This window comes from Ranitomeya variabilis, chromosome 2 (genome assembly GCF_051348905.1).
Source record: "Ranitomeya variabilis isolate aRanVar5 chromosome 2, aRanVar5.hap1, whole genome shotgun sequence".
Taxonomy (NCBI): Eukaryota; Metazoa; Chordata; class Amphibia; order Anura; family Dendrobatidae; genus Ranitomeya; species Ranitomeya variabilis.
This window is the reverse complement of record NC_135233.1, coordinates 985,242,209-985,269,999: the sequence shown is the minus strand read 5'-3', so window position 1 is coordinate 985,269,999 and position 27,791 is coordinate 985,242,209. Positions and strand designations below refer to the sequence as shown.

The 27,791-nt window shown below is 45.2% G+C and overlaps 1 protein-coding gene across 3 annotated transcripts in view; it reads right to left on the bottom strand.

Moving 5' to 3' along the window:
- ACSL3 (acyl-CoA synthetase long chain family member 3) overlaps positions 1 to 27,791 on the bottom strand; it is a 118,615-nt gene that overhangs the window by 73,820 nt on the left and 17,004 nt on the right. For 2 of the 3 annotated variants that reach the window (XM_077290891.1, XM_077290889.1), the window contains exons 2-3: positions 11,419 to 11,822; positions 882 to 1,059 (exon numbers count right to left, since the gene is read on the bottom strand). In XM_077290891.1, coding sequence (XP_077147006.1) covers positions 882 to 1,059; positions 11,419 to 11,772 — 532 coding nt within the window. In that variant the 5' untranslated portion in view covers positions 11,773 to 11,822. Of the gene's footprint in view, positions 1 to 881; positions 1,060 to 11,418; positions 11,823 to 21,579; positions 21,623 to 27,791 lie in introns of those variants that run through there. The other variant, XM_077290888.1, reaches the window with a different exon arrangement.

Below are 27,791 nucleotides of genomic sequence, written 5' to 3'. Positions count from 1 at the left end.
TATAGGTGCTTAACAAAAGAAAAAAAGTTTTTGGACGCGATTTTAGAGCAGGAGTCATATTTTCTCCTTCAATATATTCAGCTGTAAAATTTGGAGCATTTTTTTTTTCTATTGGAAATTCCTCAAGAATGGCAATTCGTCTTCTACAAAAAAAATAGCATTGGGCAGACTTAAGACGTCTTTTCCCTTTGAAATCCACAGGAAACTTATTTAAACAATATTTGAAGCATTTTTTATGTGGATTTTGGAGAAGAATCTCCACTTTTTGCATAAACTGTGTGAGAGTTCCCAAAATCTGCTTCAATACGGCATTAAAAAAAACTCTTCCAAAACAGTTTCAGGTCTGAAAACCTCATCAAAAACCATAAGGATTCTACACGAGGATTTTCCCGGCAAAACCAGGTCGGATCTGACCGCCTCGCTTACGCTGCATGTGTATAACAAGATGGCTCTAATTGGGAATATGCTTTCATCTGGCGACTGACATCACAACGATAATTGTGGCAATTTAGCAAAATTGGTGCAAAAGGGAAAATGGAGCAACACTTATTCTGGTCATGCATCATTAACATTTATTTTTTTTTTTTTTAAGTTTAATAAAAATAAAATGTAAATGGGTTTTCCACTTGTAGATCTTATCTATTGGATTGCTTCATTTACAGAAAAAATGACGGTAAATTCCTCCGTTGTGATGTATGAGGACAATACTAGAACGTTACATGATGCAAGATTATAACATAAACCAGACGTAATAATGGCAGAGGACAACAAATCCCAGCACAGAAGAGGCCATTACACATAAAGCCTGCTCAGGCTACAGGACAAGGATTACACTCACAGACGAGCACTCAATTCCCCCCAGACTGTGGAGTATTACTCACGTGGAAAATTGGACATGAAGCATGCCTGTGCCGAGATTATCCACTCCGCTCGGGTCTCGCAAAATATGGCGATATTCGACCTGGGTTTCTGGCCAAGTGTAGAAAGTCCACGGCCGAAGTTAGAAGCTGCCGAATAGGTCTCTTCATACGAGATCCAGTTGTACTGGCCGAGGATTACCTGAGAATGACAGAAAGGCACAGAGCACGTGGGCATTAGTGGGGGCGCCATGCTGACTGCACACCTGCTATATGGACTAAGGCAGAGGGTCTCCTGCAAAACACACAAGTGAGGAGGCTCCATTAATGAAATAAAGACACAGGTTGTTGTAATATTTTATTATTCTCTTAATCCAGCTGAAGACCCTCGTTCTGTGAAAAAGTAAAAATAACAAATCAACAATATCTCATACCTTCCGATGATCAGTCACGTCCCACGAAGTAAATCCATCTGAAGGGGTTAAATCATTTTACAGCCAGGAGCTGTGCTAAAGCACTCGCTCCTGCCTGTAAAACCCCGGGTACTGAATGGAAAGTAGGGTGATCTGTAGTTACCTTGAGTTGCGGTGATGTGCCCTCTGCTGTATGTCCTCATGAACTGGAGCCTTGGAAAAGTTCCCACGCTCGAGTTCATATGAGGACATCCAGCAGAGGGCGCATCACCGCGACTCAAGGTAACTACAGGTCACCCTGCTTTCCATTCAGTACCCGGGGTTTTACAGGCAGGAGCGAGTGTTTTAGCACAGCTCCTGGCTGTAAAATGATTTAACCCCTTCAGATGGATTTACATCGTGGGACATAACGACGGAAGGTATGGAATATTGTTGTTTGTTTTTTTAACTTTGTTTCAGGACGATGGTCTTCAGGTGGATTAAGAGTCTAATAAAATATTACAACAACGTGTCTTTATTTCAATAAAATACTTGTAAATAATGTGTGTGTGTTTTATTAACCATTTAGTACTATTGGATTAATAATGGATAGGTGTCATAATTGATGCCTCTCCATTATTAATCTGGCTTAATGTCACCTTACAATAGCAAGGTGATATTAACCCTTCATTACCCCATATCCCACCGCTACACGGTGCCAGAATAGGCGCATCTTCCAGAAGTGCCTTTTCTGGGGTGGCTGGGGGCAGATGTTTGTAGCTAGGGGGGGGGCAATAACCATGGACCCTCTCTAGGCTATTAATATCTGCCCTCAGTCACTGGCTTTACCACTCTGGCTGAGAAAATTGCGCGGGAGCCCACGCCAATTTTTTCCGCGATTTAACCCTTTATTTTACAAGCTACAGTGCCCAAATTTTGCACATACACACTACTAACATTAGTAGTGTGGAATATGCAAAAAAAAAAAAAAAAAAAAGGGATATGAGATGGTTTACTGTATGTAAACCATGTCTCATATCCTGTCGGGTTTGGGAAGGAGAAATGAAAAGCCGGCAATTGAATTACCGGCTTATCACATATATTGCGCTGAATTAAATATAAATACAGAATATATATATATGTGTCTCAATGACATATATATATATATATATATATATATATATATATATATATATACACTCACTGGCCACTTTATTAGGTACACCTGTCCAACTTCTTGTTAACACTTAATTTCTAATCAGCCAATCACATGGCGGCAACTCAGTGCATTTAGGCATGTAGACATGGTCAAGACAATCTCCTGCAGTTCAAACCGAGCATCAGTATGGGGAAGAAAGGTGATTTGAGTGCCTTTGAACGTGGCATGGTTGTTGGTGCCAGAAGGGCTGGTCTGAGTATTTCAGAAACTGCTGATCTACTGGGATTTTCACGCACAACCATCTCTAGGGTTTACAGAGAATGGTCCGAAAAAGAAAAAAAATCCAGTGAGCGGCAGTTCTGTGGGCGGAAATGCCTTGTTGATGCCAGAGGTCAGAGGAGAATGGGCAGACTGGTTCGAGCTGATAGAAAGGCAACAGTGACTCAAATCGCCACCCGTTACAACCAAGGTAGGCCTAAGAGCATCTCTGAACGCACAGTGCGTCGAACTTTGAGGCAGATGGGCTACAGCAGCAGAAGACCACACCGGGTACCACTCCTTTCAGCTAAGAACAGGAAACTGAGGCTACAATTTGTACAAGCTCATCGAAATTGGACAGTAGAAGATTGGAAAAACGTTGCTTGGTCTGATGAGTCTCGATTTCTGCTGCGACATTCGGATGGTAGGGTCAGAATTTGGCGTAAACAACATGAAAGCATGGATCCATCCTGCCTTGTATGGAGCATCTTTGGGATGTGCAGCCGACAAATCTGCGGCAACTGTGTGATGCCATCATGTCAATATGGACCAAAATCTCTGAGGAATGCTTCCAGCACCTTGTTGAATCTATGCCACGAAGAATTGAGGCAGTTCTGAAGGCAAAAGGGGTCCAACCCGTTACTAGCATGGTGTACCTAATAAAGTGGCCGGTGAGTGTATATATATATATATATATATATATATATATATATATATATATATATATATATATATATATATATATATATATATACACATACACACTGTATATGTATATATGTTTTAACGAACATTTGAGCACATAAATCCATTAGATGTCGGTTTTGCAAGCCTGCGAGAAAATATCGCCGTACGGATGCCATACGGATTACATACGGAGGATGCCATGTGCAAAATACGCTGACACACCCTGCCTACGGAGGACATACGGATCACTATTTTGGGGACTTTTCTGCGTATTACGGCCGTAAAAAATGGACCGTATTTACATACGCTGGGTGTGAGGCCGGCCTAAGACACCAATACTGGAAAACGAGTTGCAGCAGGCCCCGGCTTAGCGCTGATTGATGGCGATACTGCTCGCTATCTAACCTTTCCACAGGACTTTCCATGTGCACGGTGGCGATCTGTGACGTAAGTGGTGGAAGTAACCGGCACGTGCGCACAATTCCTAATCGGTGATTATTTAGTGAACACGGCTGTCACTCTGCTCCCCAGTGACCGAAGCAGGGGGTGAGCTCAGTCTCCAGCGTGCGCTCTGCTCCCTGAGGAGTTGTCCCGCTGCACGTCAGCGCCGGTCACATGCCGGACAGCCGAGAAGCTGTAATACAAACCGTATGAAAGTGCTCTGCAGGCTCCGGATTCCAAGAACTACAACTTCCAGCATTTAGCAGATCCCTTACACTGCATATAAAACCAAGTGAGCAACGTACACAGTAATTGTGTTACTGGCAGCATCATCCAGAGCTGCGAAGCTTCCCAGCCAGCCATGAGCACAACAATCCTCAGATCATAGCTAATTCTTCATGAATGTATATGATGTAGATACTGTAATCTGCAGGTAGGAATGACTGCACCGCACTGACTGGGGAGGGGGAGCCACTAATACCAACTACTGTTTGCTAGTTCTTGGCTTAAAAAGGTCTAAATTCATGTGATTATATGGACTGCTGTAACTGTTATTACAACCTATACACACACTGCCACCTGCTGGCCACACATGGAATGGCTCGCCTATCATTTGTTTTGTGTGCCTCTTACTTCTACATTTAGTGATGGTTTAGTGCGACAGATAAGTGTTCATAGTGATTTAAGTTGGCGAAGTACAGCTCAGAGGGTCCCGTCATCTATAATAAGCTTATAACACCCACATACTAATGTCAGGCTAGAACTGGTCCACTGGAGGATTGGGAATCACCTGGTGGGCCGCTAAGCACAAGCATCACAGAGATGGCCTCCGGACTCGGAGTAGAGGATGGCCGCCGGTTCCAGGACTATTTTCAGCTCTATATGCATACTTGGACACACATCTATCTGGGAAGTCCTGCGGAGCAGAAAGCCACTAGCTCCCCGCTCCACACCACCAGCCGCAGCAGCTACCACCAGCCGCAGCAGCTGCCATCAGCGGGCCATTGCAGGGGGTGTAAGAACATCATTGTATTGTACCATAAGCTGCTTGTCCTGGGAGAGGGGACACAAGTGACAGAAAATCCTTTTTGGTTTTTGTTTTTTCTGTGCTTTTAAAAAAAAATTGTTATGAGGAGAGAGTGCGAGGAGACATTATTACTGTATGGGGCAAAATGTCCCTCCTTGTGGACCTAAACATTATTAATCATTTATTCATGGGGCCGTAATTTGAGACATTCCAACTGTAACAACACATAACAAATGAATTATTTTACTGTATGAGGGCAGAAAATGTGTACTTACATGTCTATGGGTGTCATTGGTGGGGGGACATTACTACTGTATGGGGGCACAAAGGAATGTACTGCTGTTTAAAAGGCGACATATATATTAATACCATATGGGGCCACAGGAGGGCACATAATGTGAGGGGGTCACATTAATGCTGTAATATATATTATTTTTGAGGATACAGTTACTGTGCCGGGCACCAGGGTGGCACTTTGGCACTTCTTCATTTGGCGCAGTGCAGAAGACGGAGAAAGAGGGGAATGTGGTGCAGGGACTCGACCATGTCACTCGAGCACCCGCGATACTTGGCACATACCTCAGAACCCTAGGCAAACTCAAGTAACGAGCACTTGTGCACATAATACCGACCTGAGCCGGATGAAGAAGAAAAGAGAAGATGAAAAACTTTAACTAGAGGTGTAATTTGTGGTAATTTGTATTACCTGTACATTTACACTATCTGCATAGTTACTGTGTATAACTCTGGTGAGAATGCAGGAGTATTGTGTTTTTTGTGGCATTATTCAGCCACTAAGCGTGGTGGTAATTCGTGGTCTGGTCACGCTGTTGTGGTATTTGCCCCTTGTATGTGGAATTATTCAGTCACTATGTGGTGGTAATATGTGGTCTGGTCACACTGTTGTGGTATTTGTCCCCTGGGTGTATTATTCGGTCACTATGTGATGGTAATGTGAGGTCTGGTCAATGTGTGGTGGTATTTGTCCCCTGCATGAGGTATTATTCGGTCACTATGTGGAGGTAATATGTGGTCTGGTCATGGTGTGGAGATATTTGTCCCCTGTATGTGGTAGTATTCAGTCACTATGTGGTGGTAATGTCTGGTCTGGTCATGGTGTGGAGGTATTTATCTCTTGTATACGGTATTATTAGTATTTTGTACTAACAAACAACAAAATATTAGAGACAATGAAACTTGAATATGATACCAGAAAAATTACCCAAAAGTAAAACAGAAATCTTTATGGTTTTTATCATTAAAACCAATTAAACTAAAAGCCCCATAATAACTAAAGCAATATATAAATCACATAAATATAAAGTAATGGCTGTGACCAAAAAAATCTTAATACAGATAAATGTGATCCAATTCTTAGTATAGCATCAGTATATAACGACACAGGTGTATGTAGTTGTAGAGAGAGAAAGAAACTATTTCTATTCAGGCCCTGTAAAAGCCCTCATCTCAGCCTCCTGCCTGACCACAGGGGTCTGCACCCTAAAGTATCGATGTGACACCCCTAAGTATAGCACTAATATACAATAACATATATATGAAAATTAATTACCCAATAGTTAAACTTGGCTTAGTGTAGAAATCCACTTTCATGGTTTAAGGTTAAAGAATAGGTGCCATATCACCTTGACGCATTTCCCCGTTACTTGACAGGGTTCATCAAGAGACTTATGTCCCTTCTTTGGCAATATTGTCTACAATATGGGAACAGGGAAAGTATTTTAGCAAGACCACCCCTATTTATGTGGCAGCACGGTGGCTCAGTGGTTAGCACTGCAGCCTTGTAGCGCTGGAGACCTGGGTTCTAATCCCACCTTGGACAACATCTGCAAGGAGTTTGTATGTTCTAACCGTGTTTGGTGGGTTTCCTCCGGGATCTCCGGTTTCCTCCCACATTCCAAAGACATACTGATAGGGAATCTATATTGTGAGCCCCATCGGGGACAGTGATGATAATGTGTGCAAACTGTAAAGCGCTGCAGAATATGTTAGTGCTATATAAAAATAAAGATTATTATTATTATTATTATCTAGGGGAAGCACATGGAATACAAAGAGTAATGAAGCCATGTCTTAGTGGACCACATGAGGCACCCACCCCGGGGTGGTCTTACTTCCGGCCGCGTCCTTCATTATCCCCATTAGATTACAGACCACCCTTCTCAGCTTGTGACATAATGACCCTCCTCATGCGTAAGTAGTCCCACTGCAACCTAAACTAAATGCATCCTATATAGCCTGTTGTGTTGGAGCAGCCACCATCAGACTTCCCTGAAGAGAGAGATCCCTAGAGGACAATATCTGAGATTGAGGTGGAACTGTTCCTCAAAGGGATCCTTTCATAAAAAAGGATTGAACATAGTGGATATCCCTTAGGCTATGTTCACACATTGCGTTTTTGATGCGTTTTTTCCTAAGGCAAAACCTGTTCTCTTAGCAGTAAGAAATTTGCCTCAAAAAAGCAGCTTTTACTTAATTTTTGCTGTGTTTTTGTCAGGGTACGTTTGACTCTTGTGCATGCTGATAAAGTTTAGTGCATAAAAAAATCTGCTTCTACTTCATCAGGTTTTGGCACAAAAAAAACGCAGCAAAAACTGATACCTGCATTTTTGCAGCATTTTTTTCAGCGTTTGTGCGCCATTTATTGCTTTCAATGGGTGAAAAACACACAAAAAAAAGGGTGAAAAATCACTGAAAGAAAAAGTGACATGCTGCAGTTGGCCAAAACCAAGGTATTGCACAAAATACTGAGGACAAAAAAACCAAGGTGTGTACAAGAAATTTCTGAAAATAATCTGCAGCATGTCAATTCCTTGTTTGTGCCCTCAACGAGGCCTATAAAAATGCATAAAAGGTTTTAATGACAAAAAAAATAAAGATTTACTGTATATTTTAATATTGGGTACTTTTCCGGCATCAATCATCATTTTGGTCTTGGTATAGTGAATTTTGGCCATCAGCAGGAAGGTAATTACGGTATACTCATACAATATGTGGTGGTAATATAAGGTTTATGGTGTGGCGGGATGTATATCTGATTATAGATTAAATCCGCGACGTTTACCTGCTTCCTGTCCTGTGAGATACGATTACACAGTTATGGCGTGCACACAGTAAATGTGCTGGAGCCTCCTGTATTGTACAGTCAACCCTTCACTGACTGGGGTATCGGCTCACATGTATCTGCATGTAGCTGTAGTGTGACCCCTAGAGTCATTTCTACTGCTGGGCCCCAGACACCCCCGCCCAACAACACAAGTGTCCACAATCTCAGCTCCCCATAAGGGTATGTGTCCACGTTCAGGATTGCATCAGGATTTGGTCAGGATTTTTCATCAGTATTTGTAAGCCAAAACCAGGAGTGGGTGATAAATGCAGAAGTGGTGCATATGTTTCTATTATACTTTTCCTCTAATTGTTCCACTCCTGGTTTTGGCTTACAAATACTGATGAAAAATCCTGACCAAATCCTGATGCAATCCTGAACGTGGACACATACCCTCTGTATTATCTTATAGCAGATTTTATGGCTTATTTAACACCCTTTGCATTGCAAAAGGTGAAGTCCACAATGAAAATTCACAACAATCCAGGAGAAAAGAACTGGCTGCTCTGATTTCTCCAGCCCGGTGGTGTGTGTACACAATGTATAGAAAATCATGGGAGTCTTCATCTACTTCCTCCAGATCCATGGATGAACTCTCCTGCACTGTGCAGACAGAGCGATGCTGCCCTCTGCTGGCAGCAGCCAGAAAACACACTACAGCCTGCCAGGCTCTGCATGCATGTGCTGTGACTGTCACATGGCCGTGACACATGCAGCTGCGGCACCGATCAGCCGGCGCGCTCCATGTATTCGGGTTCCCTCTGCAGCTTATTTTGTAAGCGCTATTGCTCGCCAAATAAGCAGAGACCCGAGCAAATTCGCTCAGCTTACTAATAACTCTGGAACGCTTCACTGGATCCCACTGATTCCGAGACTGGTTTCTCGTGACATATTGTATTTCATAATAGTGGTCAAATTGATTCGATATGACTTGTGTTTGTGTGTGAAAATATCGGGAAATTTAGCAATTTTCAAGCTGTCACAAAAAATAGTTAAATTTACATCTTCATCATTTTTGAGAATCATTTTGTTAGGAAGTTAGAAGGGTTAAAAGTTGATCAGCGATTGCTCATTTTTCCAACTATTTGCAAAACTAATTTTTTAGGGTCTAAAAAAAAAAAAAAAACTAGACCTGCCAAGGAATCAAGGAATTTATCTAGACATGTGGCGAGCACCTTGAACCCACAAGTGCTTCACAGAGTTTTACAACATTGATCTGTGAAAACTTTCTTTTTTATTTTTCCCACAAAAATGTATTTTACAACAATTTTTTTTCAATTTCACAAGGATGACAGTAGAAAATGGACCCCAAAATGTGTTGTGCAATTGCTCCGTAGTACAGCGAGACCCCACATGTGGGGTAATACTACTTTTGAGGCACAGTGCAAAGCTCAGAAGGGAAGAGGTGCCACATTGGAGTTCAGATTTTGCTGGAATGGTTTGAGGGTGCCATGTCACATTGGCAGAGCCCCTGAGGTGCCAGAACAGCAGAATCCCCCATAAGTGACGCCATTTTACAAACTACACCTCTCAATTAATTCTTCCAAGGGTGCAGTGATTATATTGACCCCACAGCCGTGTCACAGAATTTTATACCACTGGGCAGTGAGGAAAAAATAATTACATTTTTATCACAAAAATTGTGTTTAAGCCCCAGATTTTACATTTCCACAAGGAGAAATGGGTAAAAATGTCACCAAAATTTGTCTCACAATTTCTGATGAATTGACAATACCCCATATGTGGCTGTACAGTACTACTTGGCCACATGGCAAGACTCGGGATGGACGGAGCGCTATTTGCCTCCTTGACCGCAAATGTTTCTACTTTGCAGACTCCATAAATAATGCCTCAAAATGCTTGAAGAACAGAATTCCTCCTCAAGTGACCCCATTTTGGAAATCATACCCCTCTGGGAATTTATCTACAGCTGTAGTGAAGTTTTGACTATGGGTGTTTTCCAGAAACAAGCAGTAATGAATGTTGCTAAGTGAAAATTGCAAAGTGCCATTGTAGTGACCAGTACATTGTAGTGACCAGTAAGTGGCTCATGCTTCTGGAGACACGCACCTGTAAATTAAGCGGGCTCTCATCTCTAGAAAAATGCCAAACATGTGGTTTAGGTACACGTACACTGTGGGGCTCAGAAGGGGGCATTTGGATTAGGGAGCGCAGATTTTGCTGAATTTCTTTTTGGAGGCAAGGAGCCATGTCACTTTTCCAGAGCCTTTGTAATACCAGTAACGAGGAAACCCCTATATTTCCAATAACAATGACAGGCTTGAGTGGAGACTTGCTTTTTTTATTGATTGATTTGACGCTTTACATTTTGAATCACACTTATCCTGCACCCTAAGCTGAGCACTCACTTTGGAGTTTCCATCTAAATCTCCAAATAATGTGATTCAGATGAAACCCCACAAGAATCCATTCACTACAATGAGGCAGCAGAGTTACTCTGGACTACCTCTGGCCTCTGTTCAGTGGTGTCCTTTTCAGAGGTGCACAAAACTGTGGCCGACGGCGCTTTTATGCAATCCTAAAAAGACTTTTTTGTGCATTTTTTGTGCAGTTTTTTGTGCGGAATTCGCCTGCGTTTTTACACCTGCGGATTCCTATAATGGAATAGGTGTAAAATACTGAGGATTTAGCAAAAAGAATTGAAATGCTGCAGAAAATAAACCGCAGCGACGTGTGAACATAGCCTTACTGTATTCATTAGTCCCCTTAGGGACCTTGAATCTGTGATCGTCTGACCGTTTGTGCTTTATACAGCAATACTACAGTATTGCAGCATATAGCAAACATCACAGTTTCCATAGGCTGGTTTTAACAGGAGTACCATTATGACAGACACAGGGGTCTTCAGAAGACCCCCCAACTGTCATCTAAACCCATTATTGCCCCGTGATCGCGCCGAATGGTGGTTAGCACAGAGTACCCCCCCAGACGCAAGCTGTAAATGTTGCTGACAGGTAGTGACGGCGACATTTCACAGGTTAACAGCCGTGGGCTCTGCTTCACATGCCCCTGTTAGAGGTAGATGATCGCTGAATACTATGCTGGCAAAGATGCGGGCACAGCTCCTGAGCCCGCACCAAAGTCAGGGAGCCGACATATGACGTACCAGTGTGTCATATGTCAATAAGGGGTTAATGGGGTAGGAAAATGCAAAGACTTTTTTAAGCTTTATACAAGAAATAAGGATGCAACAAAGATTGGAAAAACTGACACTAAAACATGAGCACAGAAAACTGGAAAAAATAGATAAAAACCACAGGATAAGTATTCTAAACAGAACAAGCAAAAGAAAAAGATAAGCCGACATGTGAACAGAGCCCGACTACATTTAAAAAAAGTTTATTCTTTAAAATGTAACTTTTGGAATGAATTGACCATTTTTTTAAGAAAAGTATTAGAAAAAAATTCCAGAAACATACCGTAATATACCAAAACCAGCTATCCTGACTCACCTTTTTGAAGACCTTTCCATTGGGCTGGATTTCATCCTCCTCACTGAGCACTTCTCTTGTCCCCAGACAACCCTTGGCTCCAAACAGTTGTGTGGCGTGCCTGAAGACCTTGTCCAGGGTGTCACAGCCCGGGTACAGGGAGGACGCCAGGCTGCTGAAGCTGTCCACCGAGCGGAACGGGCTGCTGGGGTCACAGTCATTTAGGGGCTGGGCTTTTACCCGCGTCGCCCTCCTCTGCCTTTCCCTGGCACCGGAAAGTAAGAACCAAGGCACAAACGTGATCACTCCATAGAACCACATAAAAAAATGGAGGATGTACCGCAGCACAGGATTGATGTCCTCTCTTATCTGCATTGTGAAATCGAGGGTGAGGAGAGCGCTGCTGGGGAGGAAAATAGATGTATCTGCAAATAAAAAAAAACAAATACAGAAAATTAGAAGCGGTAAAGAAGATTACACATGGCAAACGAGGTAAGATAATAGACCTGAGGCCGTAAACGAGCTACCCGAGAGCAAATGTATGCAAAACCCAGCTGATCAGGCAGAAAAGCGCAACTCCAGAGACAAAGCGGCACAGCGGACATTCCCAGGGTGAGGGCGCATGAGGCGATTTGGGGAAAAATGCAGCAAGACAACAAAAAAAAGGCATTTTTCACTTTTTTTTTTAATTTATATTTTGTAAAGTTGTAGCAAAACCAGAACAATGCAGCTGCGTGGACACGGGACTTCCATAGTTTCCAGCACATTTTCTGGAGGATGTGGCGGTGTGATGAAGGGCCAGAATTATCTTTCTACGCCTCACAGGGCTGATCACAGGGATTGGAGCAATTTGCAATATTCATACTTAGAGCTGAACTATTAACATTCAGATTCCTCTAATGTATTAATAGACCTATGTCACGGCATCCTGGAACTTGTAGTTCCACAGCAGGAATCTAGGTGCCAAAACCACGGGTCAGATCACCAAGAAGAAGAGGCCTCCACCCCCTTATTTCAAACAATTCCTAGTGTCTTGCTTGTCACATTAACACATTTGAAAGCCGTGGAGCGGCTATAATAAGTGACCGGACCATTCCTCTGCTGGTCTCCCACTGACCGTGGCTGCCATTGTCTCAGATCCGAAATTTACAAAAGGCATCAAGGACGCCACAAAAGACATCAAAGACAGCGCTCCAGTAAAAACTAGGTACATTTAAAAGATGCCATGTGCACATAAGGGGTTGTCCAGGTAAAACCAGCTTTGCCCAGTAGACTAGATGTGTAAAATATAACACACTCCGCAGGCAGCTCCCTGATCGGCACAGAAACAGGAGGAGATAATGTCACAAAATCAGCCGCCGGACTGCTGCGGCCTGTGATTGCCTGCAGAGGTCAGGTGCCTGACCAGCAGGTCATCAAAAACATCCAATAACATGTTGCTCAACTCCCCTGACCGCTGCAGACAATCAGAGGCCACAGCTGTTGCTGGTGAAATGGTGACGGCACCGCTTCCTGTTACTGTGCAGATCACAGAACTGCCTGCGCTGGATCCAGGTGGGCACAAGTAGGCGAGTATGACCGAGTTTGTCATGTCAACCCTCTTGAAGTGACTTACCGGGAGCCATATATCATTGATACAACAGGTTTACCAATTATTATCTGTCCTGGAGTAGATAGTGCAGTTATTACTCCCCACACAATGGCGGAGTCCAAGAGATGCCATTATATGATGAGATCCGTTGGGTGGCGACGGTGTCCTGCCCACACGTGCTCCAACACGGCTGCTCTGCTTATATTTGTGGAAATATAGACATACTAGTGCAGATGTGGACAAACTCTGGGGAAATTATACTTACAGGCAACTTTTGGGACACAATGTGCAAACTCACTGTCTGAAATGCATTCCCAGGATCAACCATTAGGTGGCAGCAACATGGCAGATGGATTTGGGGGTAGAGTTCAGTCTAAATTTAGTGGGAACTGTATGCAGAGGCCAGCTCTATACAGACGCCTATGGACCAAATACATTTTAGAAGAGGATTCCTTTCTGTGCTCATTTAGGCCGTACAAACTACTATATTTATGAATAGAAAAGGTATAAAAAAAGGAAAAGGAAGAAAAATGATAGCACATCCTAGTGTAACAGGCAGCAGCTTGGAAGCTCTGCAGGATAGGATATGTGCGATTTAACCAGTGAGGCGCTGTGCAGTGCTGCTTACGTGGCAGAGCAAGAAATGATGGTGATGTACAGCCCCCCGTTACATGTATTCTGCTGTAACCTGAACATTACAATGGGGGGCGTGGAGCAGTGAGCACGAGGGCCCAGAAGCCTGGACCAGGGCCAAGGAGGGAGGCCGTAATGTCGTTCCTGGTAAGGCTGCGGATGAGGCAACCTTGGACATTTCACAAGCATTACATACAGCTACCAGTAAAACAGAAGAAAACTAGGAAACGTGTGATGGGGGAACGCACCCGGGCTCGCCTCCACTCCCTGACACTGTAGGTTGGAAAGTACCACTGGGGAGAAGGGAAACTAGCACTGATGATCTCCGAGAGGTTCAGCATTCAGGTCCTCACTGGCCATGAAGTTCTAGCATATCCTAACGATGATAGGAAAACTGCTGTCACCAGATTTCTCAAAACAAATGAGACTGGTGTACTTACTTTGATAATCCATGTCAGAATAGATCTGTAATCCAGACATTAACATTTTAGAGTTCAGCTCTAGAAGTCCTCTACACCCACATCGTAACCCCATTACGACTCTTCACACCAGTATGATGGTTTCCGGTAAAATGTTATATTTTGTAATCAGTTCTAATTATGTAATGGTGTGTGAGCGCATTAGCTACCGATCGCGGCTTCTCAGTCATCCGCTGGTCCCACGGGAGCACTCTGCAGCATTATCTGCTCACGGTGCCACTTACCGGAGTAAAGCCCCCATACCCTTTACATATCTGCTGGCAAAACCATTACTCGGCCAACAGTTCTCTCTCCTGAGTCCTCCACACATAGGAGCGCCTGTTCTGCTGACAGCTCCTGCGTTCTTGATCAGACAGCCACTGCCAGACATCATCGGCTTATCTCCAGAGAACAAAAGGATCAGCAGTCCAAAATCAGACAAGCCGATTCCTTAACTGCCTAGACAATGATCTGTCAGGGGCTTCCATGCATGTTAGACTGTCGGCTAAACATGTCGATGTCAGTAGTCTAATGTATATGGGAGGGGCTTAAGGGGAAATTTTCAAGTGGTCTCATGAGCAGCTCAGAGCTATGACATCTCCTTACGTCCTCTGTTTCTGGCATCACGGCTCCTCGAATGACCATTTTGTTGAGAAGCAGAACCGTAGTATTAGTGGAACTATAAAGCTCAGCACAAGGTCTGCTATAACACAAAGCTCAGCACAATGTCTGCTGTAACACATTAAGCTATCTGGAGTCTGCACTGTTATCACTAGATTTCCATACAGGACACTTGAAAAAGCACACAGCTCAGAGAGCCGTGATTAGCACATAAAACTCGGCGTACCCACAAGAGAAATGCACATGTTGTGGATATGAAACACGCGTAGCACAGGTCAGTTTACGCTAAGTAAAAAGAAACATCACAGAAGGCATGAGATTTCTATAAATCCCATCCATTATGTTGGAACTGTAAGATGCTGCGTTTTTGAAGCAGCAAAAATATGCAGCATCAAAAACTCATTATGGGAACAGAGCCCAAGACCTGATTGGTAAGTAATCAGAAAAAAATTGGACAAAACAGCTTCTTTAAAGTGAAATTCCCATCTCCAAGAGCCTATCCCAATATGTAGCGGGTGTAATAATAATATTAGCAAATACCTACAATTAGAAATGTAGTATAGTTTTGTTTTTCTAAATCGCTATGTCGCTTACCTCATGTGCAGGCATTACTTAGGTATCCATGGTTACAACCACTGACATTGTGACAGCTAGTTGCTAGTGGTCGTAACCATGGATACCTAAGGTCCTGCAATGCCTACACAAGAACAACTTGTAATGGAAACTTCTTTAGGCTATGTTCAGATGGAGCTTTTTAAAGGGAACCTGTCAGCAGGATAGTAAATTACAGGCAGTGTCAGGTCGGCGCCGTTATACTGATTACAATGATACCTGGGTGACGAAATCCGTCTTGTGGTTGTTGTTTAATCTTTATTTTTAGTTTATGTTAATGATATGCCTGTGCTCCGGGGCGGCCTGTGGGGGTCTTCATGTGGTGCTCTGATTAGGTATTCATCTGTATGGCTTCCGACAGGTCACTAATCCCGCACTGACCTGACCCCTAGTTTACATAATGAATATTATATACTAGATGGCAGCCCGATTCTAAAGAATCGGGAGTCTAGAATCCATATATACTTTATTTATTCAAATGTAAGAATAATACAATTAATAAATAATAGTAAGAAAGAACAAAAAATGGCTGCACTCACCAGCTCTTCACAATTCTTGTTATTTAAGGTACAGTTACACAGGATCCATGAACATGCTTATGAGGGGAGTGATGAAAGACATCAGACAACAACTTTGTGTGTTGTGGCAAATGCCACAACAACGGTTCTTTGCTTAAGAACAATAATGTAAATAATAAATAATATGTATCAATAACTATGTATATTGGTATGTTATTTCTTGGCACAAATTGCAGGAAGTAGTATTCTAGGCAATTATATATTAGATGGGCATTTCCTGAAGGAAATACATGGTGCTTGAACAGCACTACCAGCTTTACAGCAGCACTTTTCACACACGGGACTGGGGGGCGCGCTTACTTTTGCACCCGGGGCCGGGGGCGCGCTTACTTTTGCACCCGGAGGCGCACTTACTTTTGCACCCGGGGGCGCACTTACTTTTGCACTCGGGGGCGCACTTACTTTTGCACCCGATTTGGTGGGCGGGGTCCCTCTGCCTCCGATTTGGTGGGCGGGGACCCTCGGCCTCCGCTTTGGTTGGCGGGGCCCCACGGCCTCCGATTTGGTGGGTGGGGTCCCTCTGCCTCCGCTTTGGTGGGCGGGGCCGCTCGGCCTTCGATTTGGTGGGCGGGGCTCCTCGGCCTCCGATTTGGTTGGTGGGGCCCCTCGGCCTCCGATTTGGTGGGCGGGGACCCTCGGCCTCCAATTTGGTTGGCGGGGACCCTCGGCCTCCGATTTGGTGGGCAGGGACCCTCGGCCTCCGATTTGGTGGTCGGGGACCCTCGGCCTCCGCTTTGGTGGGCGGGGCCCCTTATCCTCCAATTTGGTGGGCAGGGACTCTCGGCCTCCGATTTGGTGGGCGGGGACCCTCGGCCTCCGATTTGGTGGGCGGGGCCCCTCGGCCTCCGATTTGGTGGGTGGGGCCCCTCGGCCTCCGATTTGGTGGGCGGGGACCCTCGGCCTCCGATTTGGTGGGCGGGGACCCTCGACCTCCGATTTGGTGGGCGGGGACCCTCGGCCTCCGATTTGGTGGGCGGGGACCCTCGGCCTCCGCTTTGGTGGGCGGGGACCCTCGGCCTCCGATGTGGTGGGCGGGGACCCTCGGCCTCCGCTTTGGTGGGCGGGGACCCTCGGCCTCCGATGTGGTGGTCGGGGCCCCTCGGCCTCTGCTTTGGTGGGCGGGGCCGGGCCCCTCGGCCTCCGCTTTGGTGGGCGGGGCCGGGCCCCTCGGCCTCCGCTTTGGTGGGCAGGGCCGCTCGGCCTTCGATTTGGTGGGCGGGGCTCCTCGGCCTCCGATTTGGTTGGCGGGGCCCCTCAGCCTCCAATTTGGTTGGCGGGGCCCCTCGGCCTCCGATTTGGTGTGTGCTCTGCCTGGGGCCACTGTGCTCTGCCTGGGGCCCCATATGCTGCCTGGGGCCCCTGTGCTCTGCCTGGGGCCCCATATGCTGCCTGGGGCCCCTGTGCTCTGCCTGGGGCCCCTTGTTCTGCCTGGGGCCCCTGTGCTCTGCCTGGGGCCACTGTGCTCTGCCTGGGGCCCCATGTTCTGCCTGGGGCCACTGTGCTCTGCCTGGGGCTACATAAGCTGCCTGGGGCCCCTGTGCTCTGCCTGGGACCACTGTGCTCTGCCTGGGGCCCCATATGCTGCCTGGGGCCCCTGTGCTCTGCCTGGGGCCACTGTGCTCTGCCTGGGGCCCCATATGCTGCCTGGGGCCACTGTGCTCTGCCTGGGGCCCCATATGCTGCCTGGGGCCCCTGTGCTCTGCCTGGGGCCCCGTGTTCTGCCTGGGGCCACTGTGCTCTGCCTTGGGCCACTGTGCTCTGCCTGGGGCCCCATATGCTGCCTGGGGCCCCTGTGCTCTGCCTGGGGCCCCATATGCTGCCTGGGGCCCCTGTGCTCTGCCTGGGGCCACTGTGCTCTGCCTGGGGCCCCATAGGCTGCCTGGGGCCCCTGTGCTCTGCCTGGGACCACTGTGCTCTGCCTGGGGCCCCATATGCTGCCTGGGGCCCCTGTGCTCTGCCTGGGTGTAGGACACTGGTGACGTCACTTATCTCCGGACATTAGCTCCGGACAAAGCCACGGAAGTTGGCACAAATTGCAGGAAGTAGTATTCTAGCCAATTATATATTAGATACACATATTGGAAAAAAAGCATTCTGCAGGCAGGCACCAGTCGTGACACCTGTGCTGCAGCATAATTGCATGGTAAGGGCTCCTTTCCACTTGCGAGATAAACGTCTGTGTCTCACATGTGAAAACCAAGCTCTAGCGCCGGCACTCCAGAGCGGAGCATAGCAATACATGGAGCTGCATGCTCCGCTCCAAAGTGCCGGCGCCAGAGCTTGGTTTTCACATGTGAGACACAGACGTTTATCTCGCAAGTGGAAAGGAGCCCTTAGTGTGGTTATAACTAATATGGTTGAGATGATCCTGATACTAAAAAGAAATCCATTAGTAGCAGCTATCGGTGTATATAGAGGTGATCCAATAGCTGCTTTTGCGCAGACAGCGCCATCTTACTAGAGAAGAAAAAAAAAATTCCTCCAAGATGGCGCAGCACGCGCCTACGCAATAGCAGCTATTGGATCACCTCTATATAGTAGTAGTAGCTGCTACTGCAGTAGTAGTAGTGACTGCTACTGCGCAGGCGTGGCGGGCGCCATTTTCAATTTTTTTTTTTTGTATCAGGATAATCTCAACCATATTAGAGACACAGCACACGTGCGATTATGCCATGGCTGGCACCTGCCTGCAGAATGGTTTACAATAAAAATATATATATATATATATATATATATATATATATATATATATATATATATATATATATATATATATATATATATTATGCATTATGTAAACTAGGGGGGCAGGTCAGAGAGAGAGATCAGTGACCTGTATGCAGGCTGCATTAGGATGACCTAAGCAGAGCACCACATGTAGACCCCCACAGCCTCTCCCACAGGCCACCCTGGGGTACGATCATATCATCAACTGTAACCTGAAAATACAGATTAAACAACAACCACAAGACAGATTTCATCACCCAGGGATCATTGTAATCAGTATAAGGCCGGCGTCACACTCGGCGTAAGACAATACGGTCCGTATTTTACGGCCGTAATACGGCCGAAATACGGTGAAATGTTCCCAAAATAGTGATCCGTAGGCAGGGTGTGTCAGCGTATTTTGCGCATGGCATCCTCCGTATGTAATCCGTATGGCATCCGTACTGCGAGATTTTCGCGCAGGCTTGCAAAACCGACATCTAATGGATTTATGTGCTCAAATGTTCATTAAAACATATATACAGTATATATATATATATATATATATATGTCATTGAGACACATATATATATATTCTGTATTTAGATTTCATTCTGCGCGATATCTGTGAACAGCCGGTAATTCAATTGCCGGCTTTTCATTTCTCCTTCACAAACCCGACAGGATATGAGACATGGTTTACATACAGTAAACCATCTCATATCCCCTTTTTTTTGCATATTCCACACTACTAATGTTAGTAGTGTGTATGTGCAAAATTTCAGCGCTGTAGCTGCTAAAATAAAGGGTTAAATGGCGGAAAAAATTGGCGTGGGCTCCCGCGCAATTTTCTCCGCCAGAGCGGTAAAGCCAGTGACTGAGGGCAGATATTAATAGCCAGGAGAGGGTCCATGGTTATTGGCCCCCCCGTGGCTAAAAACATCTGCCCCCAGCCACCCCAGAAAAGGCACATCTGGAAGATGTGCCTATTCTGGCACTTGGCCACTCTCTTCCCACTCCCTGTAGCGGTGGGATATGGGGTAATGAAGGGTTAATGCCACCTTGCTATTGTAAGGTGACATTAAGCCAGATTAATAATGGAGAGGCGTCAATTATGTCACCTATCCATTATTAATCCAATTGTAGGAAAGGGTTAAAAAACACACACACACATGATTAAAAAGGATTTTAATGAAATAAACACAGCGGTTGTTGTAATAATTTATTGTTCTCTCAAATCCATTTGCAGTCCCTCGCTTGGCAACATAATAAACGCACAAGATACATACCTTCTGATGTACTGTCAGGTCCAACGATGTAATCCATCTGAAGGGGTTAACTAATATTACAAGCAGGAGCCCTGCTATAATGCAGCTGTGCTCCGTGCTTGTAGTTCCCCTGCGAATGAATGAAATGTAGGTCATTGACCTACATTTCATTCATTCGCGGTGAGGCGCCCTCTGGTGGATGTTCTCATGAACTGCAGCCTGGGAACTTTTTCCCACGCTCCAGGTCATATGAGGACATCCACCAGGGGGCGCATCACCGCGAATGAATGAAATGTAGGTCAATGACCTACATTTCATTCATTCGCAGGGGAATTACAAGCACGGAGCACAGCTGCATTATAGCAGGGCTCCTGCTTGTAATATTAGTTAACCCCTTCAGATGGATTACATCGTTGGACCTGACAGTACATCAGAAGGTATGTATCTTGTGCGTTTATTATGTTGCCAAGCGAGGGACTGCAAATGGATTTGAGAGAACAATAAATTATTACAACAACCGCTGTGTTTATTTCATTAAAATCCTTTTTAATCATGTGTGTGTGTGTTTTTTAACCCTTTCCTACAATTGGATTAATAATGGATAGGTGTCATAATTGACGCCTCTCCATTATTAATCTGGCTTAATGTCACCTTCCAATAGCAAGGTGGCATTAACCCTTCATTACCCCATATCCCACCGCTACAGGGAGTGGGAAGAGAGTGGCCAAGTGCCAGAATAGGCACATCTTCCAGATGTGCCTTTTCTGGGGTGGCTGGGGGCAGATGTTTTTAGCCACGGGGGGGCCAAAAACCATGGACCCTCTCCTGGCTATTAATATCTGCCCTCAGTCACTGGCTTTACCGCTCTGGCGGAGAAAATTGCGCGGGAGCCCACGCCAATTTTTTCCGCCATTTAACCCTTTATTTTAGCAGCTACAGAACTGAAATTTTGCACATACACACTACTAACATTAGTAGTGTGGAATATGCAAAAAAAAGGGGGATATGAGATGGTTTACTGTATGTAAACCATGTCTCATATCCTGTCGGTTTGTGCAGGAGAAATGAAAAGCCGGCAATTGAATTACCGACTTTTCACTAACACCGCTGCGTATTTCTCGCAAGTCACACTGCTGGTCAGTGTGGAATCCGTATTTTTCTCGCCCCCATAGACTTTCATTGGCGATTTTTTTGCGCAGTACGCTGACAAACGCAGCATGCTGCGATTTTGTACGGCCGTAGAAAGCCGTATAATACTGAACCGTAATATACGGCTAATAGGAGCAGCCCCATTGAGAATAATTGTGCCGTATGTTATGCGAGTTTTACGGACGTAGTTTCTGCGCTCTTACGTCCGTAAAACTCGCCAGTGTGACGCCGGCCTAACGGTGCCGACCTGACACTGTGTAGGTTACTGTGCACAATTCTGCTGACAGGTTCCCTTTAAGGAGTGTTTGGGGTTTTTTTTTTTGTTTTTTTTTTAAAGAGTGGATTTTCTCTATTAAAAAAAAAAAAAGTCACCACAGAAACCACCTAAGAAATATTTGCCAAGACTCTTCCTATTGATTTCAGTGTTAAACCATTTTGCTGTTCATATGAGAATTTTCTGAGCATTTCTTCCACTTCAGGTTTTGAAAATATTACAAAATATATCAAAATATGAAAAGAAAATTAATTATATAGAAGCATTCTGAACGTGTAGTTGTAGTAATCACCAATGACTGAATAAGGCTGGTCCTCCATTAGCCACACAAGGAACAATGCTCATTACACGGAGCCGCATATAAAAAGTAACGACCGCCATACACATATGTAGGAGCGGCACAGAACCTGAACCCAATATCAAGTCCTCATTACAAGGAGACCTTCACAAATGTGTGCAGGAATCCAGGGGCCACAACTAGCCCAAATAGGCGTCTGTGCCCCCTCCCCCGAGAGATCACACACAGGCCTCAAAAATATAAGGAAGGTGCAAAGTGGTGACCTGAAGTGACCCCAGCAGATTACAGTCTTATGTGACTTATGTGCTCATCCCCCGTCACTGCAGCACCATCTATAGCTACAGGGTTAACACTGACTGGAGCCAACATGAAGCTTCACAAGGTGGGAGGAGGAAAAAATAAAATACCGCCACCATTGATCAATCCCCTACAGGAGATTCAATTACCAGGAAGCCTCATCTCTACATCTTTGTGAATTACTTGGAAACAAGCAGCAGTTCTTGAAAACATTACTATCCGTTTTTGATGGGAGACCATGAAAAGGACCACAAGTAGCATAATGGACATATGATTACCGCCCACCTTGCACGCAGCGTTTGATACTATTTTTAGTGGCCAGATGTTACTTTACAGTCTGTAGGATATTATTATTATTTATTATTATAGCGCCATTTATTGCATGGCGCTTTATAGGTGATAATGAAGAGTCTGCACACACACACAGGCAGATTATCGGCTTTGTGACACTTTTCTGGCATAGAAAAAAAGTCAGAAATTTGAGCGCCAAAGTTCTGAGGTTTTGCTCCTCCTGCCACAGGAAAAGTGGGCATCATTAAACAGGAGGAGGCATCGCCACCATTCACCTGGCACATTTTAATTGCACCAGGAACTGTAGAGCAAATCTACACCCATCCATAGCAAGGGCACAGTTCCACTACAGTCCAAATAGGTTTATTATGTGCCTCCTAGGTCCTCAGTCAGGTCCACTTTTTCATGCGAAAAAAAAAACAAAAACAAAAGAAAAAAACAGACACCAGGCTAAGTACACATTAGTGTTTCTGTGCACAGCATATAATCTGCATGCCAAGACGCATGCCCAAACGCATGCTTACGCTGCGGTTTTACTCCGCATCATCTTAAGCATGACACAAAAAAAACCCCGCTGTGTGTGCATGTGTTTAAATGCGTTTTGGCATGCGTTTGCGTTGTTTATTCGCATGGTGGAGGTGGTGAAATCATTTCCTGGACATGCGCAGTCTGAAGTACGCATGCGTATTGATCTCATGTCCTTGCGTTCCAATGCGTTCCCATAGACAGTAATGCGTTGTTTTGTTGCACTCATCCGCATGCGCATTCCTAATTGGCGCCTCAAAAAATGAAACATGTTGCCCTCGCCGCACACCGCGAAACGACGCATGCGTACCCATCCACATGCGAACTGATGCAAACGCATGTCCCTGCGTATACAATGTTAAATATAAGTACGCAAAATGCGTGCGGATCGGTACGCAGGTATATGCTGTGCACAGATACGCTAATGTGAACCCGGCCTCAAGCGTGCATTTATGGGCTGCAAGGTTTTTTTTTCTTTTTCCTCATCAAAAAGTAGCAGGTTCCAGGATTGTTTTCTTTAAGCATGTTCTCATAAGTCCTATTTGGCTAGTGCACACAGTGTCCTTTAGATGCCGGCAAATTCAGAGATTTCCCAGGCAAAGCTGCTTAAAGGGAACTCGTCACCAAAAAAAAAAAAAAATTCTATTACCCTGTAGCAGATATGGTGTTAATCTGCAGGTTACTGGCTTTACCTCATCGCTCTGTGTATACAGGGCCGTGCCCCCGAACGACAGGAGGCCCCAATGCAGAGCCAGTGTCAGTCAGTGCCGGACACGCGATTAAAGCCGCGACTGTATTCTCCGCGGTGACTGAACTAGCGCCGGCGCGGCCCCCTGTGACTGAAACTGAATGCTGCAGGGGAGAATAAAGTTCATTTTCTGCCAATGGCAACTTAATAACGCTATTAACCTGCAGATTAAGCCCATATCTGCAGATTAATAGCTTTTTTTCTCGTGAGAGGTTTCCTTTAAGGCAAATTCCAGGCATCATTTTCCTGAAGCGTCTTCGCTGGTGGTTTTGCCGTCATTCCTGTGTTTTGTACCCTACCCTGTGACGTACAGAGAACAGTGTGGTTTTGTATTTGCTGTGCATTAGGTTCATTGTATGGGGCGTCCATGCTGTGTGCACAGAGCCTTAGGCCTGACAAATGTTCCCCAGAAGTTTCAAAACATAATAAAGTAACAAAAAACAAAAAAGCGAGAAGTGTTTCCAAGAAGGGCTAAGATTTATTTACCACTGAGAAAACGTCTGCATGTAGAAGCCTTTAAAACCCCGATGCCGGATGCTGAGAATATTGATTTTTCTGCTCCTGATGTCCTTGTAAACCAAGCAACATTAGCAGGAAATCACTTACTGGTATTTAAGACTAGAAAGGAGTCTGTACAGTCGTGAAAGATTGTTCCACGTGAAGGTGAAGCAATGTCTGAAGGTCGCTCACCGAGGATGCCCCTTCTCCACGGTCATGTCCGACACTCACTATAGATGTATGGACATGGCCATCAGGGAGGACAGCCAGCTAGATCATATGATCGGCGGACACTAAGTGACTCACCGCTGGGATTGTTGATGTATTTTTGTACAATCTCATGGAGGGGAAAAAAAAAAGACAACCCACACTGGCCAAACTCCAGCTGCAGAGCCGTAACTGTGCATAATCCCCGGGCTCACGTGCTCTGCCGCTTTCAGCATAGTCATTTCATCAGGTGAACGCCCGTCCCTGCCCATATGGCACATGTACCTGTAGAGTGGAGAATTTACAGATCAGAGTAAGGAGTCACCCAGGTGAGAGCCCAGAAGCGGCAGGTATAGGCCGGGGAGAGAACACAACTCTGGGAGACTCATCTTCTCATGGAAGACTGGCAGAATTGGCCTGGACTTGGTAAGTATATTGGCACTGCGTCAGTGTCGCAGAAAGGAATGGTTGTCCAATATCGAGGACTGGTCAGCAACACTAAAGCCAGTTTATCATTTTAGTTTTAGGCTGGGGGTACACAGCGACTTTGATCATGTGACAGGTGTTGCGGCCAAAATTCACAAGACGTCGTTGCTGCGTCTCAGTCCAATTCAAGTGAATGGGGTCTCATTGTGACCCTGAGGGCAACAAGCAAGCTGGAAGAATTTCAACTGCATCAGATTCTGTGTGACTTGCTCACCTTGGCTGCAGTGCCCTCAGGGTCGCAGTGTGATCCCATTCATTTGTATTATGACACGATGTAGCAGCGACACCCAGTGAACTTTGGTCTCAGGACAGGTGGCACCGCCAAAGTCGCCATGTAGACCCAGGCTTATGGGTACGATTGTGCACAATTACTGCAGAATACAGTACTGGCCTAAACAGTTTCATACAGGCAAAGCTGCCAGTTTGGGTAATTAGACTCACGGTCTGGCCATGATTTGCATCAACTGTACGCTAATCTGAAGTTGGTCTAGTAACAAAGACATACCGTAAGCTCCAATTCATCAAGATTGGCGACATTCACATCTGTCCCAATGAGAGGAACTGTCAGAGTCAGATGCTCCTTATTCATTAATAGGTGCACATCTGGGCACAAATCTTACTCCACTCTGTGACTGGAGTAAGAGTTGTGGCATAAGGAATGCCACTGCTCGCCATGACTTAGATGAGCTGTAGTCGCACCCGGTCACAGGTTTAGTATGGAGCTGAACCCAAGGACAGGACATCCTGACTCTTGATCCAACTTGTCCCCATTTCAGCATTGAGCAACTCCATCTGTTCTGTGACCTCGCGTCCCAGACATAACTAGTGAGTTATACAGACATCAAATGTCAGCCTGAGATGGAGCAGTTTAGTAATGTAATATACACTGATAAGCACACCATCACCAACTCCATGATTCTCCTACACCTCATATGTGTGAACGACGTCTGTAAATGAGGAGCTGCTAAGAAGATTTATTACCAAGTCACCAAACAGGAAAATAAAAGGGAGTGCTAGACAGAACGATCACACAACACCTCAAATATATTTTTAGGCAGGACCCACGTGAGTCGCTTGAAGAATTATCCACTGGGATTTTTTAGTAACCTGCACCAGGATCACGTCCAGCTGATCCGAGTCATCGGGATACGGCAGCACGTCAGACGCGTACCATCCGAATGGTTCATTCTCTGCATGTACAGTACAGACCAAAAGTTTGGACACACCTTCTTATTTAAAGATTATTCTGTATTTTCATGACTATGAAAATTGTACATTCACACTGAAGGCATCAAAACTATGAATTAATACATGTGGAATTATATACTTAACATAAAAGTGTGAAACACTTGGGGTGCTACACCAGATGACCTGACCTCCACATTCACCAGACTTGAACCCAATCGAGATGATTTGGGGTGAGCTGGACCGCAGAGTGAAGGCAAAAGGGCCAACAAGTGCTAAGCATCTCTGGGAACTCCTTCAAGATTGTTGGAAGACCATTCCCGGTGACTACCTCCTGAAGCTCATCAAGAGAATGCTAAGAGTGTGCAAAGCAGTCATCAAAGCAAAAGGTGGCTACTTTGAAGAACCTAGAATATAAGACATATTTTCAGTTGTTTCACACTTTTTTGTTAAGTATATAATTCCACATGTGCTAGTTCATAGTTTTGATGCCTTCAGTGTGAATGTACAATTTTCATAGTCATGAAAATACAGAAAAATCTTAAAATGAGAAGGTGTGTCCATCATAGAGGTAGGACAAAAATCATATGGGACACATATTGTCCTAGAGCAGGGGCAAAAAAAAAATCCCCAAAACCATCCCATGCCCAATCACGTGCTATACACGCATGTCATCAGCAGAGGGCAAGACCTATAACAAGAATGGTGGCTCAGGAAGGCTATAGAATTAATAAGGTACATTACTATATAGTTCCAGAAAACTCCTGTAACAGAGAAATGGGCAGCAATCTGGTAATAAGATCACAGTGTGAGGCCTGGACAGAATTATATGGCTACCGTTACACTATTCCAGACCCAGGATTATCCAATACATAATGGCAGTAGTGGCAGGTGACCTCTTAGGCCACGTTCAGTTTTTTACATCAGTATTTGTAAGCCAAAACCAGGAGAGGAACAATCAGAGGAAAAGCAGAAACAAGTCATCACTCCTGTATTCATCACCCACTCCTAGTATTCGGCTTAGGCTACTTTCACTGATCAATTTTTTGCCGTCAGGCTAAATCCGGCGAATTTTGAAAAAGAAAAAGGATACGTCGCAAATTGTGAAAAACTGATGCGATGGATCCCTTTTTTTGCCGGATCCAACTAGCTTATATCCGGGGACTAGCTGATCCGGGGAAGAAGGAGAAGGAGAAGAAGGGAGAGACCAGAATGGGAAACATTTAACACATGCTCACTTTAAAAAAACAGAATCGGTTGCCGGATTCAGTCATTTTACGCATCCGGCACCATAGGCTTCCATTATAGCAAACGCCGGATGGCGCCGGTTCTGTTGCTGTCTGTTTTTTTGCAGGAGAGAAAAAAAACATTAGTATGTCTGTTTTGTCTGGCCACCGGAAAACACATTTTCGACGGATCCAGCAAAAAACGGATGAAACGTGAGGCAATCCATCGCTAATACAAGTCTATGACAGAAAAAAAACGGATCTGGCGCCAAATTTTGGCAGGTCCGTTTTTTTCAAAACTTGCCGGATTAAGCCCGACGGCAAAAACTGGTGTGTGAAAGGCGCCTTACAAATACAGAGGTAAAAAATGCAAATACTGAACAAGTGAATGTGGCCTTAGGTTCCAGAATCCAGTAATAAACCCCTCAATGAGGACCTGCACCGCACTCCCATGGCTTTCTGCTACAACCCTCTCAACCTGACCCGAGCATGACAGCATGATGGATCACTATGCAGCTGTCAAGCTCAGGTCCGGAGAGCCGTCAACCAGTACAAGTTTTAGGGCTCATTTCCACATGTGAGGCACACGTCCGTGTCTCGCATGTGGAAACCAAGCTCTGGCGCCGGCACTTTGGAGCGGAGCTGTGCAGCTCCATGTGTTCCTATGCGGCTGCACGCTCCGCTCTGGAGTGCCGGCTCCACAGCTTGGTTTCCACATGCGAGATACGGACGTGTGCCTCGCA